Here is a 14,666-nt window from a genome sequence, read left to right as displayed (position 1 = left end):
AGGAGGAAGTGGGAGGGAAGAGTTGTACCAAGGCTGAAAGCCCCTCAAAGGCGTGAGAAACCTTAGCTTTCAGGATGTATTTATTTATTTGGAGTTTTTTGAGACAGGGTCCCAATATGTGGCCCAAGCTGTCCTTGAAATCATAGTGATCCTCCTGCCTCAGCCTCCTGAGTGCTGGGATCACAGGTGTGCGCCATCACACCAGGCTCTTCACTTTAATAACTTCAGAAGTTAGGAGAGGACAAAGAGCAGGGAAGCGAGGGATGACAACAGAATGGAGGTGTGTTCTGCCCACCCATGAACTCCCCACAAGGACTGTGATTGTGATGTACCACAAACATGGACCAATAAAAATAAAAATTGACAAGGAAGTCATGAAGAATAAAGCTACACATCTGCAAGAATCGTAATTTGAAAGTTCCATTATTTAAATTTCCTTTATGCCAATTAGGTTTTATGATATACGAATAATTTAAAAGACACATCTTGGGTGGTTTGGGTTTGGGTTTTATTTTGTTTGTCATATCGAGGATTGAACCCAGGCCCTGCATACTGATCTATATCCCCAGCCCTTTTTTTAAATTGTGAGACAGGATCTCTCTAAATTGCTAAATCACCCAGACTGGGCTAGCATTTGTGATCCTCCTGCCTCAGCCTCTGGGATTACAAACTGGGATTACAAGCTAATTTTAAGACTTCTTTTCAGTCAACTGTTGCCATCTTCAGAGGGCAAAACAGGAAATTTAAATAATTAAACCTTCAAATGGAGCTTCTTGTAAATGTATAGCTTTGTACTCCTGAGGTTATTAAAGAGTAAAACTGCATTCTGATTTTCAGAACACCCTGTTATTTAAGACGGAGTCAGTTTGACCCGAATCCTCCGTGACAGAACTATATTTGGCCCTGGGGGGCGGGCTTTTAACTCAAAAACAGAAGAACGGAGATCTGGCCAATCTTTGTGAGCACACCCACCCCTGCCCTGGCAACGCTTTGGGGCGGGGCAGGGCGGGGGCGGGGTGGGGGGAGGGCGGCGACGGGGCCAAGCTGCACACACAGAGTGGCCAGCACAGCAGCTCTGCCTGCCTGGGACGCTGCGTCCTTCAGGACAAGCTTTCCAAAGCTGCTGCTTTTTGTGATGAAATTGCTCCAGGTGGGCATGGTCAACTTCCCCTAGAGACCCTAGTGTTTTTGCATAGCTGGTGCCAGGACTTCAGGGGGTTGTGAGGCTGCGGCTGTTGGCAAAGCACCAGGTGGGGACAGAAAAGAGGAGAAAGAAAAGGAAAACACATTCCTGCTCCCATGGGCGAGAGGCCAAAATAAGCTGGTGTTATAGTTTGTATTCATTTATTTCTCAAGTCACTGTCTTAGTTACTTTTCTTCCGTTGCCGAGACAAAATACTTGATGCCTACAGTTAAGGAAGGAAGGGTTTATTTAGCTCACGGTTTGTGGAGGTTTCAGTCCATAATCAGCTGGCTCCAAGGCAGGGTGGCAGGGCAGCAGGGTGACAGTTCACGCCGGTGGAAAACAGCAAAAGCAACTAGAGCAAAAAGGGAGGTTCACGACAGAAGGGTGGGCGTAGCTCTCACACCCGTAACCCCAGCACTAGACAGAGAATCAGTCGCAAACTCCAGAGGCCCACACCCACGGCTGCGTGAGTCTTTGGGGGGACATCCAGACACAAACCACAGCAGTCACTAACCTGCCCAGGCCGGCTCCTGCCTCAGCCTCCCAGAACGCAGGCACACGCCAGCACCCCCAGCTAGCACAGAGCATTTTTTGATGATCTGCAACGGCTCTGTGCCGTGCTGAGTAGAACCTGCGTCCCAAGTGAGGACAGAGAAGGGGACAGAGTGATGCCTGACGACCGAGCCGCGAACGCTTGATCCCAGTTTAGTCACCCGTCGGCTCAAGCAAAGAATTATTTTCTTAGCAAAAGAGGCCTCTGGGTTTTTGCACAGTAACTTCGGCAACATTACATCCCCCGCATCCCTGAGGAGCTCGCCGCAGCGAAGCTGGCAGGCAGCTGAGGACCTGTGACCCAGCTGTGACCTCCAGAGCGAGTGACCTTCAAGCCTTCTAAGAGCTCGCGAAGCTGGAGGTATATTTAGGTTTTCCTTGCTGCTGACGCCCCGACCTGTGAAATCCTTCACTGTGGGGCTAATCTCGCGGCGGTCTGTTGTGAGGGGCGCAGAGGTGGAAGAGCAGCACGCCATGCTGCAGAGGGGACAGGTGACTGCACCCCGGGGTTACCGTGCTGTGCCAGCGTCGGCGCTGGGGTGCCGGTGCTGGGGAGAATCTCGGGCCCCGAGGAGGATGGAGCAGTCCCGAGGAGCTCCGTCTTTTTCTATTGTTTGGAATATGTTTACAGTGCCTAGTAATGGTGTTCACCAGCAGCCCTGCCCGGTCCTGCAGCCCACCGACCTCCAGACCAGGGTCCCATGCTGAGAGGAGCCCCGCCCTCTCTGCACCCCATCTCCACCATGTCCTTGGTGATCGGAGACCTGGCCCTTCTCCCAGCACTCGGCAGGCAGGAAGTCACCCACAGTAGACAGGAGCAGAGGAGGGGGTCTCCCCACTCCGGCCTCCCCCGGCTCTCCCCCAGCTCTCACAGCCCCTCTGGACGCCCCTTCTCCCCTGGCTCCCCTGGGGACCCTCAGAGCTTGGAGGGGTTGGAATCAGAGCGCAGACTTCAGTGGGCTCGGTGTCCAGGCTAAAGTCGGTCAGGAAGGCCCAGTGGGGCAGAAGCAGACGCCCCTAGGGTCAGACAGAAGCCACACAGCACCCGCAGAGGCAGCCCACCCTACCCGGGGGACAGAAGATGACAGCTCCTTCCAGAAACTTCTGCAGCACCAGAGACCAGCGGGTCTGAGTGAGCCGTCCTCTGCTCCCTGCCATGCCGCCCCCGCCAGCTCTGGTGTCCAGGGTGACCAGAGCCGCCTCTGGGCAGGAAGCCAGCGCAGAAGCCCAGGACATCCCTGAGCGCCTGTCACCATGGCAACATGCCTGCTACACACCCCGCCCCAGCCCAGGTCCAGTAGGGTTTTTTGAAATTGAGAACGTCAGCATGGGAAGGGCCTCCTAGATCAGCCGATGCCAGCCCCTCCCCCATCCCAGGTGGGGAAACTGAGGCCCAAGAGGGACAGTGACGGAGGGGGAACCTGTTGATTAAGAACCTGCCTCCTCGACGCACCCCTTTGCCGGCCGCGGAGGGCATTCTGGAGTCTGATCTCCCAGGAGAGGACAGCAGGCGGGCGGGGATGGTGTTGGCAGCCGGAACCCGACACCGACGATGAATAAATGATGCTCCCCTGCCGCAGCCAGAGCTCCTGGCCACCGCCACCACCCAGCGCGAGCACCAGCACCGCTGGCCGGGGCGGGCGCCAGGTGGCCCACCACCGCCACCGTCTCCCCCAGCTACAGCTGCACGAAGAAGATGGCCGGGCGGCGGTGGCGGGGCGCAGGGCCCCTGTGGGCGCTGGGGCTGTGCCTCTCGAGGGTTGCCAGCCAGCTGGTGGAGGTGAGGCTGCATGCGGAGGGCATGGAGTTTCCGGGTCCGGGCAGGGGGCTGTGGGGCACCGGCTTGATCTGTTGCTCTGACACTGGGAGACCTGGCTAGCGAGGCGACTGTCGAGCTGAGGGGAGACCCAGCCCTGGGCTCCCTGGTCTGATGATCTGATGATTTCAGGAACACCAGTGGAGCGGGAGACGCTTCCTGTCTGACTCCCTGTCCACCTGGGGGGGCACAGCCCTGCCCTGTGGGAGGGGGCTCTGCAGTTCACCCCATGGTCTCCTGGTGGGGAGCACAGACCCTGGTCTCCTTGACCTAGAATCTGATGGGGGAGGCAGGCCCCGCACGCGGGGTCCTCTGGGGAACACAGGCTCTGCTCTTGGGACCTGGTTGGGTCCTGGCACTGACCACAAGGAGACAGAAGTGCAGGGGACAGTGAGAGGCACACAGGGGACCCTGAGGTGCCGTGCTGTGGGACAGGAGGGGAGGGGCAGGCCAGAGCCACACCCAGGTGGCCGAGGGATACAGCCCTGACCTGGAGGGGCTGGGGGACAAGGACAGAGCCCCGCGCTCCCGCTCAGCCTGTCCCCGCTGCTGCTGACCAGGGGGTGTGACAGAGGCTGAAGTGGGTCCAGTGTCAGCTCCAGTGTCCTTGTAAGGGGACCCAGACTGGCTTGAGCCTCTGGAGCAGCCTTGGGGCCCCGGTGCAGAAACCCAGCCGGCCTGGGCGAGCAGAAGCCTGGGGCAGGGTCGAGTCCGTTCCGGGCCCAGGAAAGCATCGCCCCCTGCTCACCCAAGGCACTGGTGTTGGGAACCCGCCTCCTGCCACCCTAGAAGCACCAGAAGTACGGTCAGGGCTGGGTCCACATCACTTAACCCCTCAGGGCCCGCCACCCACTGCCTGGCCCGTGCCCAGGCCCAGCTCCACCCACTACAGACTGGAGCGGGAAGGGTGCAGGGTGAGCTCTTCGCAACAGCTCTGACCCTGGGGGCTTCACTCGGGTCCACACAGCCAGCCGGCCCACAGCCTGGGCCTTAGAAATAGAGACCAATGTCACGGGTAAGACACCAGCCCTGGGCCGGGCAGAGCCCGGCAACACCCGCTCATGCCCAGTACCCACAAGTCTGTGCCCGCCCCACACGCCTGACCCTGTACCCAACTGTGCCTACCCCACAAGGTGTCTGACCCCACGCTTACAGCCAGAGGACGATGTGGAGGTCGTCTCTTGCCAACTGTCCTGTCGGGTTGGGGAGAAAGGTTTTCCTTAAGAGACCGGATGCCAAGTAAGCTGGGGAAACTGAGGCCCAGGGGAAGGAGGCCCCCCGCAGTTGTTAAGGCAAGGCACAGAGTGGGGAGCCACGCACCGAACCAGGCCCGGGCCCACTGTGCCTGCGGGCCTCTCGTGCCCCCGGTCTGCAGGGTGGCGTCTGCCGGGTGAGGGTCAGCGGGCGTGTGTGTGGGTGGCCAGGCCTTGGGTATGGAAGGGGGCAGGTGTGGGGACAGCAGAAGCCACAGAGGCTCCTCGAGTCTGTCCCTCCGGCTCTGTGTTGCACGGAGACCAGGGTCCCCTCTCCCCCAGCACCGACCGCGTATCTCTCCCCCAAACTTGGTGACAGGGAGAGGGTCAGAGCCGCTTCTAGCCAGGAGAGCTCTGCCCAGGTTCCACAGGGCCATGTGCCCTAGACACCCACGGCAGAGTTCAGTCCCCACACACCTGGGACAAGGTTATGGCCCCTCAAGATGCCCAGGATGAGGTCACGGCCCCCCAGGCACCCTGGATGAGGTCACGGTTGCCCAGACACCCAGGACAAGGTCAGGACCCCTAATACAGCCAAGACAAGGTCACGGGATGAGGCCATAGCCCCTCAGACAGCTGGGATGAGGTCATGCCTTCCCAAGATACCCAGGACAAGGTCACATTCCCAAGACAGCCAGGACGAGGCCACAGCCCCTACAGAGGCCTGGATGGGATCACAGCCCCAGGATGCCTGGAAAGAGGTCACAGCCTCCTGAGATGCCCAGGCAAGGTTATGTCCCTTGTTCTGTGGGGTAGGACTTTGTCCTCTAGAAGCACAAGGGGGGCTAGCATCCCTTTAAACCTCGGAGAAGGATCCTGTCCCTTCAGACCTGGGGAGAGATAGTGACTCCTAGAAAACCAGGGCAAGGTCATGGCCCCACAGACCCCCAGGGCAGGGCCGTGTCCCGGGAAAGGTGAGAGGTGACCCGCAGCACCCTGCCCAGGGCTGCCTCAGCCGCGCTTACATCTTCTGGCCTCTAGGTGTCGCTGTTGTATTAAAATTATTTCTCCTGTCCTCGGAGGAAGCCGGCCGGGCTGTACAGCCACTATGAGGCCACCTGGTGGGGACCTGGGGCAAAGCAGCACAGCCTGGGCCCGGCTCCACCAGACCCGCAAGAGAGTGCACCCCGTCCCCAACACAGGCGCCCGTGAGACGGCGCTGCACCGGACGCAGGACGTGTCCCGGCCCTGGCCCGCCTCAGTTCCCCAGGCACCACCCACCCTCACCCTGCACATCCCCACTGCCGGGTCTGGCGCTCTGCTCAGCTGTCGGTTCTGTCTGAGCTGGCCGAGGTCTAGGCTGCTGGGTCTGGGTCCCGAGGCGCTGAGTGTCGAGGGATTCTGAAATCAGGCTGGGTCCTCGCTGAGACCCGGACCTCTGGGCTCTGACCCGACCCGCTGGCCTCCCCCGGCTCACTCCTCTCTCTTCCTCTCCGCAGCCCAGCACCGCCCCGCCCAAGCCCAAGCCGCCCCCACTGACCAAGGAGACCGTGGTGTTCTGGGACATGCGGCTGTGGCACGTGGTGGGCATCTTCTCCCTCTTCGTACTGTCCATCAGTGAGTAGCCATCCCGCCCTGCCCACGCCGCGGCGGGCCTTGCGTCCCGCCCGACCCTCCGCCCGCGGCTCAGAGCAGCAGTTCCGGGCAGTGCAAGCAGGCCAGGCACCCGCGAGAGGCCCGCTGTGGCTTCTGGCACCTCCCGACCCGCGCACTGTCCCCGGGGAGAGCTGGGGGCCGTGGAGATCCAAACATTTCTGCTGCTGGATGCGGGAGGCAACCACACGGCGATTAGGGTAATTACAGGGGACTCCTGCGAGGGCAGGACGTGTCATTTTCCCTGTGGCCTCCTCTGCTGTTCCCGCAGCTTGGCCAGCTCACAGGGCCCACACCCAGGGGCCCAGCGAGGCCGCCTCCCGCCGGCAGCGCCCCAGATGCCTGGCAGATGTGGCTCCGGCTTCAAACTCTGCCTCGTCGAATTCCATTTCGGGGAGGGACGCAAATCAAAGCAGGAGGCCCTTCCTCTCCCCGCTCTGGGCGCCCCCGTGCAGTCCCAGCCATGTGAGCCTGGCAGGCGCCCTGCCCTGGCCCTCCTCCTGGGACGGGGTCTGGAGTCGGAAAGGGGGGCGGAAAATCCGCATGAAATGCAGGCCAGGTGGGCAAGGCTGCTGGGTGCAAGGCTGTGGGAGCGCAGGTGGTAAAGTGGGGGAAACCCACTCCCCTGCCCAGGCCCTCGGCGGGGGCGGTGGGCTGGGTGGATGAGGGGGGGGTCAGCCAGAAAGGCGTCAGGAGGAGGGAAGGGGTGAGAGAGGCGGGAGGGGCTCCGAGGCCCCATGCAACGTCCCATGCGACATCCACCCAGCACACCCAGTTTTGAGTCCCAGCAGCTTCCCGGGAGGTGGCACCCGGGGGCAAGGCGGGAAGTTCAGGGCCAGCAGCCCAGATGTGAGGGGCTCCAAGGAAGACGCGACATCTGACTCCCATGTGCCTGTCCTGGCGCCAGAGAAAGCGTCTCCTCCTCCCCATCCCAGTGGGAGGCAGCCTTGCGCTCCCAGTGAGGCCCCAAGAACAGACACCCCCACTCCGTACCCGGGGGCAGGGCTGGGAACTCAGAGCCCCCCCAGCAGCCCTGAGCACAGGGCTGGGGAGCAGCTCTGGGGCATCCTGAGGATGGGGTGAAGCTACGAGCCCCGCTCCCAGGCTGTGCTCAGCCCTTGGCCACCAGTGCTCAGGGCCACAGCAGCAAGTGGCCGTGTCACCTGGACATCGCCCACACCTCAGCGGGGTTTCCTGAAGGGCAGGGTCAGTCCCAGGGGCCTGAGGGGCAGGTGGGCAGCCAACACCTCCTGAGGTGGCTAGGAAACCTCTCTGCGTGCTGGGCTGCCTGGCCCAGGGTGCCAGGTGGAGGGGCTGGGGCAGGGGGGCTGGGGCGGATCTCCTGCAGCCCTGGACTCAAACTCGACCCAAAGCACTTTGTTTCTCCCCTTCTCTGAAGAGAAGCAAGCAGGCCGGGTGCAGCCGGGTGGGCAGGCCTGGAGCAGGGCAGATTCAGCCTTGCTCTGGCTACCAGCGGCTGCTGCCACAGCCTGAGTGGACAGTCCGAGGAGGTGCCCATGGGTGTCCAGGAGCTGTGGCCCAAGCCAGTAGGGTCAGGTAGGGGACCAAGCCCAGATCTCAGGCATGCACAGAGAGGGCTGGAGAGACCTGAGCCCGGCTCTTGGGAAGAGGCAGGCCGGCTCTCTGCACAGATCTACCGGAGACAGTTGTACACACTCCGAATCCTGCCAGCCTCGCCCTGGGGGGTCCCTGGTGCTGTTGGATGTCTAGGCCCAGCCCTATTCCCCAAGCAGGGCTCTGGAGCCATCCCATTCATTCATTCAGTGCTTGGACTACAGGTGAGGCTGGGACTGTGATAGCTGGCTACAGCGACCCGGCCCTGGTTGCACAAGCTGACCCTAGGGGGTGCTCCAACCCAGGCTACCTAGGTCCAATCTGTCTCCTCAAAATAGGCCTGGCTTGTGCTCCCTGGGCCCTGCTGTCCCCCAGGAGTCAGCCAGGAAGCGTGGTTTGCCCATCTGATTTAAAAGAACAAGCTCCGCCCCTTCCCCTGGAGCTGGGGCCAAGGTGGTCAGACTGCGGGGGCCTTAGAGAAACAAACACAGTCCAGCCAGGTCCTGGCAGTCACGCCCTGCTCTGCCCTCACTGCGTAGGCCAGCACCGTGCCCTGGCCCAACTGGTGTGGGCGCCGCTGCCCTCGGCCGGAAAACCGCTCCCGGAATAACTCTGGTGAGGCAGACGCCCTGGGCAGGGTCTGGGCCCCCTCCCTGGTGAGGCCCCGGCCAGCAGGGGCCACAGGACAGGCAGCCATGTCCTCAGGGGGTCTGAGGCCACGCTGGCTCTGCCTTCAGAGCCCGGCAGGAAAGCAGGGTACACAGAGCAACCCAGAGGCCTGGGGGAGGGAAACAGCTTGGGGCATGGCACAGCCCTGTGCCTCAAGCCAGGACCAGACAGAGGATGCACAGGGCAGGGCGAATGAGGCCCAGTCCCAGCCCCAGCCCCGGCCACGCCTCCTCTGTCTTCTCCATAGTTATCACCCTGTGCTGTGTCTTCAACTGCCGCGTGCCACGCACCCGGAAGGAGATCGAAGCTCGGTACCTGCAGCGGAAGGCAGCCAAGATGTACACGGACAAGCTGGAGACCGTGCCACCCCTCAACGAGCTCACGGAAATCCCCGGAGGTGAGAGGGGCGGCTCCCGCACCACCCGCGGTCGAGTCACCCTGTTCCTGCCCTTCAAGGAGGGGACTAGGACACACAACCCGCCTCAGCAGGGACTGGGACTGGGGCTGGGCCTGGGGCAAGGAGCCTCTCCCCAGCAGGAGGTGGAAGGAAGCAGGAGGGCAAGGGCAAGGGCAAGGCAGGCCCTAGGGACCTTCCCCGAGATCCTAGCCCCACCCCCGCCAGAGCCTCTCTCCCTCCCCACAGAGGACAAGAAGAAGAAGAAGAAGGACAGTGTGGACACGGTGGCCATCAAGGTAGAGGAGGATGAGAAGAACGAAGCCAAGAAGAAGAAAGGAGAGAAATGAGGCGGTGGCAGTGGGCTGGCAGCGTGGACTCCGATTCAGAGGTGGCCCACGGAGCTGTGTCCGGGGGAGCCAAGGCCATGGCCGATCCTCATAGCCCGGCACCTGCAGGGCCAAGACTACACAGCTGCCGGCCTGCCGGCCACACGGGCACTTTCCATGGCCTGCTGTCCCCACCTTTCCTGGCACGGGCAGCAGCGGCACTGAGGCAGTGAAGGCAGTTTCCCTCTGTGCCAACCAGGTTGAGTGACAGGCCACACCCGGCTGGACGCAGGCAGCGGGAGGCCGCCCGGATGGCGAGGAGCTGCCCCACGCCCGGCGGGCTCCTGTCCCTGCGGTGAGGGGGCCGGCCCAGCAGACCCAGGCTCAGCATGATGACGCACACTTGCTTTGCCTGTCACCCTGGAGCTCAGATGCAAGACGCTAACGTGAGGCCCTGGGGCCCAGAACTCCAGGGCAGGTTTGGAGTGCAGCGGGCACAGGGTCCAGAGCGTAGGGGATGTCGGGCTGCCAGGGTGGTTCCTTCTATGCCCAGCAGTGGGAGTCAAGGCGGGGGAGCAGCCGGCTTACAGCTGCTCCACACAGTAGCCACCTGCCTCCCTACTCCTCACAGCCGTCTCTGAGCGGAAGAGGAGGACCGAGGGACCCCTGGGGAAGGGAGAGGGACAAGGGGCTTCCACGGGGCACCAACCCTTACACGTGGCTCCCAGACCTGAGCTCGGGGACTCGGAGACAGCGCAGGATGTTCTCCAGCAGGGGCGCTGCTGGAGCAGCAGCCTGACAATTTGTAAATAAAGCTGAGCGCCTTTTCAGCCCCTCGGCATGCTCTGTCCCTGGCCACTTATGTGGGGCTGACGCGGCGGTCAGTCGTGGCGGGTGGCTCAGGCCAGGCCGGACCTCCCTCCCTGACTCTTCCCCTGGCCCGATGAGGGTGATGAAAAGGGGTCTAGAGGGGTCTAGAGGCAGACGGGCCGCTGCGGCCACCTGGCTCCAAGGCAGGCAAGGCCTGGGGCTGGGAGGCACGGGGCTGGGCAGGCTGTCCTGGACGCTCCTCCACTCTGCCCTATGGCTTCCAGGGCCTCTGACATCTGAGTCTGGCGCTGGGGACTCACAGGTCAGCACCCTACAGGCGCACGCTAATCCGGGCGGACAGGAAGGGGCTCGGGCTCGGCAGCAGCGAGGGCCACAGACCGCGGGGGCTGCCCTGGAAGCTGGGCACGCCGCCCTGCACCCTCAGGATACAGCCGCGGACTCCTCCGCACAGGGCTGGCCAGGGTCACTGTCCCCTCGGGGTCAGGACCTCCCTGTGTGGCCAGGCAGGGAAGTCCCAAGGGGCAGAGAAGGGGCCACCAAGAGCCTCGGCCGGTGAAGCCTGGCAATGCACGTGCCCCACACCTGACCCAGGCCCCTAGCCAGCGGGGATAAAGCTCACGGAAAGAACCCACTCCTCCCAGCCCAGAGACGCAGCTCCACCTGGCCCGGGGTCCCTGCGGCCCCAGCTTCAGGTTACACAGCCTCTGACCCAGTGCCACCCTCCATGATCCCTCCAAGGCCCGCGGGACAGAGGCAGAGCCTGGGGCCCCACCCGCTCTGGTACACCTGCCCCCGCCAGAGCCGGCCCAGGGAGAGCAGGGCCCCAGACCAGGGAGAAGGCGAGGAAGAAAAGTGTTTAATGAACCACGCATCACAGAGCAGCCAGGAGACTGAGGGACGGCAGCAGGGACAGCAGCAGGGCGCAGGAGGGGGCGTGCAGGCCCCGGGGCTGCCCACTGAGATGGGCCCGGATCCAGGACTGGTAGGGGGAGACTCGGAGGAAGATGGGTGGTGCCTCGCTCTTCTCGCAGCCTGCACCCCAGCTCACCAGGCCCATCAGGTATGAGAGGCCCCCTGAGGAGCACACCAAGGGCTCCCCCGTCTCCTCCTGCAGGAGTAGGGAGTAGATGGAGGAGCCAGGTGAGGCCTTGGGGGATGCGCCTGGCTCAGGGACCCCCCCAAACACCCACCCTCACACTCCAGGAACCCACTCCCCCTCCATCCCCACCCGTCTCTCCTCCACCCCCAGCTCCCTGCTCCCACCTTCCGGGACCCCTCATTTCCGTGCCCGCCTGTCCCTTCCCTCTGTGCCCCGCCCCCTCCGCTTTCTGAGGGTGCCGGGAGAGCAGGGAAGGGGCAGGGAACTCACGTAGCAGAACTGCTCCCTGCTGGGGTCCGTGGCACAGATCATCTGGGAGGTGACGATCCAGACCAGGGAGGGGACGGTGGAGAACTTGTGGTAGATGTTGTCGCACTCCTTGTTGTTCAGGATGGTGACCTCCTTCTCCTGGATGGTCCGGAACTGGGGCCACGCGCCTGCAGGACGGGCCTGGCTCACTGCTACTCTCGGCCGCTAATTTCACCTCCATCCTCTCTTTGATCTCCCCAACGTCCCCGCCGGCCTCTGCTGCGTGTCACACAGCGGCACAGCCCACCTACCCGTCTAGCTGGTGCTTCCCAAGGGCACCTGGATCTGGAGGCGCCGGAGCAGGCCACCATGCCCGCATCCAGCCTTGCTTCCTGCCGTCCGCGCCTCCTCCCTCCCCACCTCAGGCTCTTGGCTCTTCTCCAAGGCCACTGGGGGCAAAGCCTTCCTTCCCGACATTCCCCAGCCCTCCACCCCGTGTGTCTTGGGAAAGGAGACTCCTGGCCCTTCCCAGCTCCTCCCCAGCATGGGCTGTTCTGGAGTACAGGGAAGGGCACCCCTCTCACTCAGAGGTCCCCCAAGGAAGTGGACGCTCCTGGAGTACCCGGGCGGGCCTGAGCATATGCCTGCTTTGGAGGCTTTGCCCCACATCGGAATGACGAGGGATAGAGGCCCCAGAGAGGGGAGGAGCTCGAACAGACCCTAAGTGACTCCCAGGTGCAGACACAGGGCCCTGCTTGCCTCCCAGCAGACACTGTCCTTGATTAGATGTGCCCATCATGAAAGTCCTGCCCATCCGCCTACCCTGGGTCTGAGAGCTCAAGGGCATTCGGAGTTGCAAGGCCTGAGTGGCCATGATATACGCACTTCCTGGACCTTCGAGGATAGGAGACCTCAGAGACCCAACGGGACAGTCTCACGGGCAGCGGGGCCCTCGGGGAAGGAGTCCCAGAAACGTTCATCCCCAGGGGAGCCCGGCCTGCACCCTGGCCTGAGCGGCTGTGACTCACCGTCAGCCCTGGAAAGTCCCCAGCCCATCACGGTGCAGAGATAACCGTCCTTCACCCGGGCGTCCAGGTCAGGCAGGCAGATGGGCCACACGTACTTGCTGTAGTTGAGCGCGTGCTGCAGCTTGAGGAGGCCAATGTTGTCGGCCTGGCCGAGCCAGGACCAGTAGCGCTGGGGGTGGTACCGGGGGTTCACGATGACCTGCAGCACCTGGACATCGGTGCTGGTCGGAGTCAGCCGATCGATCCACGGGCTCCCTGCCCTCACGGTGTAGTTCGTGTCGTGCCTGGGGGAGCCGGGAGGGGTGCCTGCCCTCAGCTCTGCCTCTTAGCCCACTCCTGTCCCCGGCTCTGTCCACCCCCCGCATGCTCCTCACAACAGATGTGAACGCGGCTCCCCATTTCCCTAAAACGAAAGGGGAAACTGAGGCTGGCGGAAGCCCGGTGCCCTGCTCTGGGCTGCACTGCTGGCTACCGCGTGTGGACTCTTCCCAGCATCCAAGCTGCACCCTGGCAGGTGGGAGGCGCGCTGTGCAGCTGCCCACAGTCCGGCTCCCAGGCTGCCCTCCCCGGTGCAGCCGTGGGGTCCCTGTGTGGACATGGAGCCTGGGTCTCCTTTGGCAGGGTCCCTCCCCTCAGGCCGCCTCCAGGCCGCGGAACGTGGGATACCCACTCTCTTGTCCCCAGACCGAGCAGACGCCCCAGCGAGTAACCGTGTGCATCTGCCTCCCCTCCCATCCCCTCTCCACCCTCAGGGCCCCAAGGAGGGAGGGACAGAGGCCGAGAGGAGCAAAGGGGTAGAGGGAAAGAGCCGGAAGGTGGCAGAGAGCAGACTGACGGGTTCCAGTGCTCCATTCCCTATCGTGGGACAGCTCACAGCACCCAAGGGTCAGGTGAGGGGCACAGGGCATGTCCACTCCCAAGGCCAGGCCCCGAGAGAATCTACAGGACTCAGCCCCCACACCCGCCCAGAGCTGGGGTGAAGCCAGGCTGGGACGCAGCTGCCACCGATGGGCCAGCAGGGAGGGAGGACTGCATCCCCTGTCCTGCAGGGTCTCTCCGCCATCACCCCCAGGCTCCGACTCACTGGGTCACACAATGGGCCACGGCCAGCACCCAGCGGGAGGCGATGAGGGTGCCCGCACAGACATGGGTGTCGTTGGCCCGCACGCTGACCATCCACGGTGCCCGCCGGGCCATGGCCTCTGCATCCCGGAGCGTGGGGTCTGGTTCAAAGGAGAAGCCGCAGGCTGAGGAGGAAGGAAAGAGTGTGATGGAGGGGTACCCCCGGACTCCAACCAGAACCTCACAGCGGCCGCCCCACGTCCACCAGGTTCCTCCCCCCGGGCTCCTGTGACCCAGCAGACACACGGGCAAGAGGAATGGGCAGCCCCTTCCCGTGGAGGAAAGGCTGGCAGCAAATAGCCCCCAAAGCTGCCTGGCCACAGGGGTGTTCCGAGGTTCCGGGCCAGGCACTGGTGAGGATTACGGCCTCGGAACACTCTCTCTACTGGCGGGAGCGCCAGCCGCTATGGCCACTTTTTAGAGTGGACGACGCCCCACCCAGCATCCCAGCGGTCCGGCTCCCGGGTGTTTTCCAAAAGGATCAGTGGGCTGCGTAACTGGGCTCAGTGGGCCACGGCCGGTGGTGTTACGTATTTGTTCGTTGTTTCCTGTGTGCGGTGCTGGGGACAGAGCCCAGGGCCTCAGGCATGCCGGGCAAGGCTCCGCTGCTCCGCCCAGCCCTGAGCGAGCGTGTTAAAGTAGCAGGGGAGACGCAGCGGCAGGGCAGGTACTGCGCGGTGCTGGGAGCCCCTGCAGGCGCAGCCGGTGCACTGGGTCCAGGACGAGGGCTTCTGCGGTCTCAGCCGAGACCACGCGGCGCTCTGCGCCTGCAGCGCCACGTGCTCACAGCCCCGGGAAGGGCCCCTTCCCGCCCTCGTGGCCGCATACTCACAGTGTTCGGAGCCGGGCGTGGCTGTGGAAACCGGCGGCGGGGAGGTCGGGGCCTGGCGGGGAAGGCGAGGCCCTCCGGGGGCACAGCGTTTACCAGCGTCGGCGGAGGCAGCGGTGCACGGCGCCCCGGGAGCGTGGC

The 14,666-nt window shown here is 63.2% G+C and overlaps 2 protein-coding genes and 1 long non-coding RNA gene across 3 annotated transcripts; 1 reads left to right on the top strand and 2 right to left on the bottom strand.

Moving 5' to 3' along the window:
* Nucleotides 1–3,046: 3,046 nt before the first annotated feature.
* Tmie (transmembrane inner ear) lies at nt 3,047–10,206 on the top strand. Its single transcript, XM_005383427.2, has 4 exons — nt 3,047–3,518; nt 6,247–6,364; nt 8,892–9,041; nt 9,288–10,206. The coding sequence occupies exons 1-4, from the start codon at nt 3,435–3,437 to the stop codon at nt 9,386–9,388; spliced, it is 453 nt and encodes a 150-aa protein (XP_005383484.1). The 5' UTR covers nt 3,047–3,434; the 3' UTR covers nt 9,389–10,206.
* LOC106148367 lies at nt 3,527–6,334 on the bottom strand. The gene is made up of 3 exons (XR_001233743.1): nt 6,288–6,334; nt 4,680–4,747; nt 3,527–4,543 (listed from the first exon to the last, which is right to left on the bottom strand). It is a non-coding gene; the product is annotated as an uncharacterized LOC106148367 (long non-coding RNA).
* An 836-nt stretch (nt 10,207–11,042) lies between the features above and the next one.
* On the bottom strand, nt 11,043–14,666 carry Prss50 (protease, serine, 50; the record flags this gene model as incomplete). The annotated part of the gene is given in 5 exon segments (XM_013513353.1): nt 11,043–11,306; nt 11,568–11,734; nt 12,575–12,858; nt 13,659–13,821; nt 14,529–14,666. Coding segments are annotated over 5 exon segments (989 nt in total), but the record flags the coding sequence as incomplete, so codon positions are not given.

Source organism: Chinchilla lanigera, unplaced genomic scaffold (assembly GCF_000276665.1).
Source record: "Chinchilla lanigera isolate Chin_1 unplaced genomic scaffold, ChiLan1.0 scaffold00019, whole genome shotgun sequence".
In the NCBI taxonomy this organism is placed as follows: Eukaryota; Metazoa; Chordata; class Mammalia; order Rodentia; family Chinchillidae; genus Chinchilla; species Chinchilla lanigera.
The sequence above is the reverse complement of the archived record's forward strand: the minus strand, read 5'-3'. Positions and strand labels throughout refer to the sequence as shown.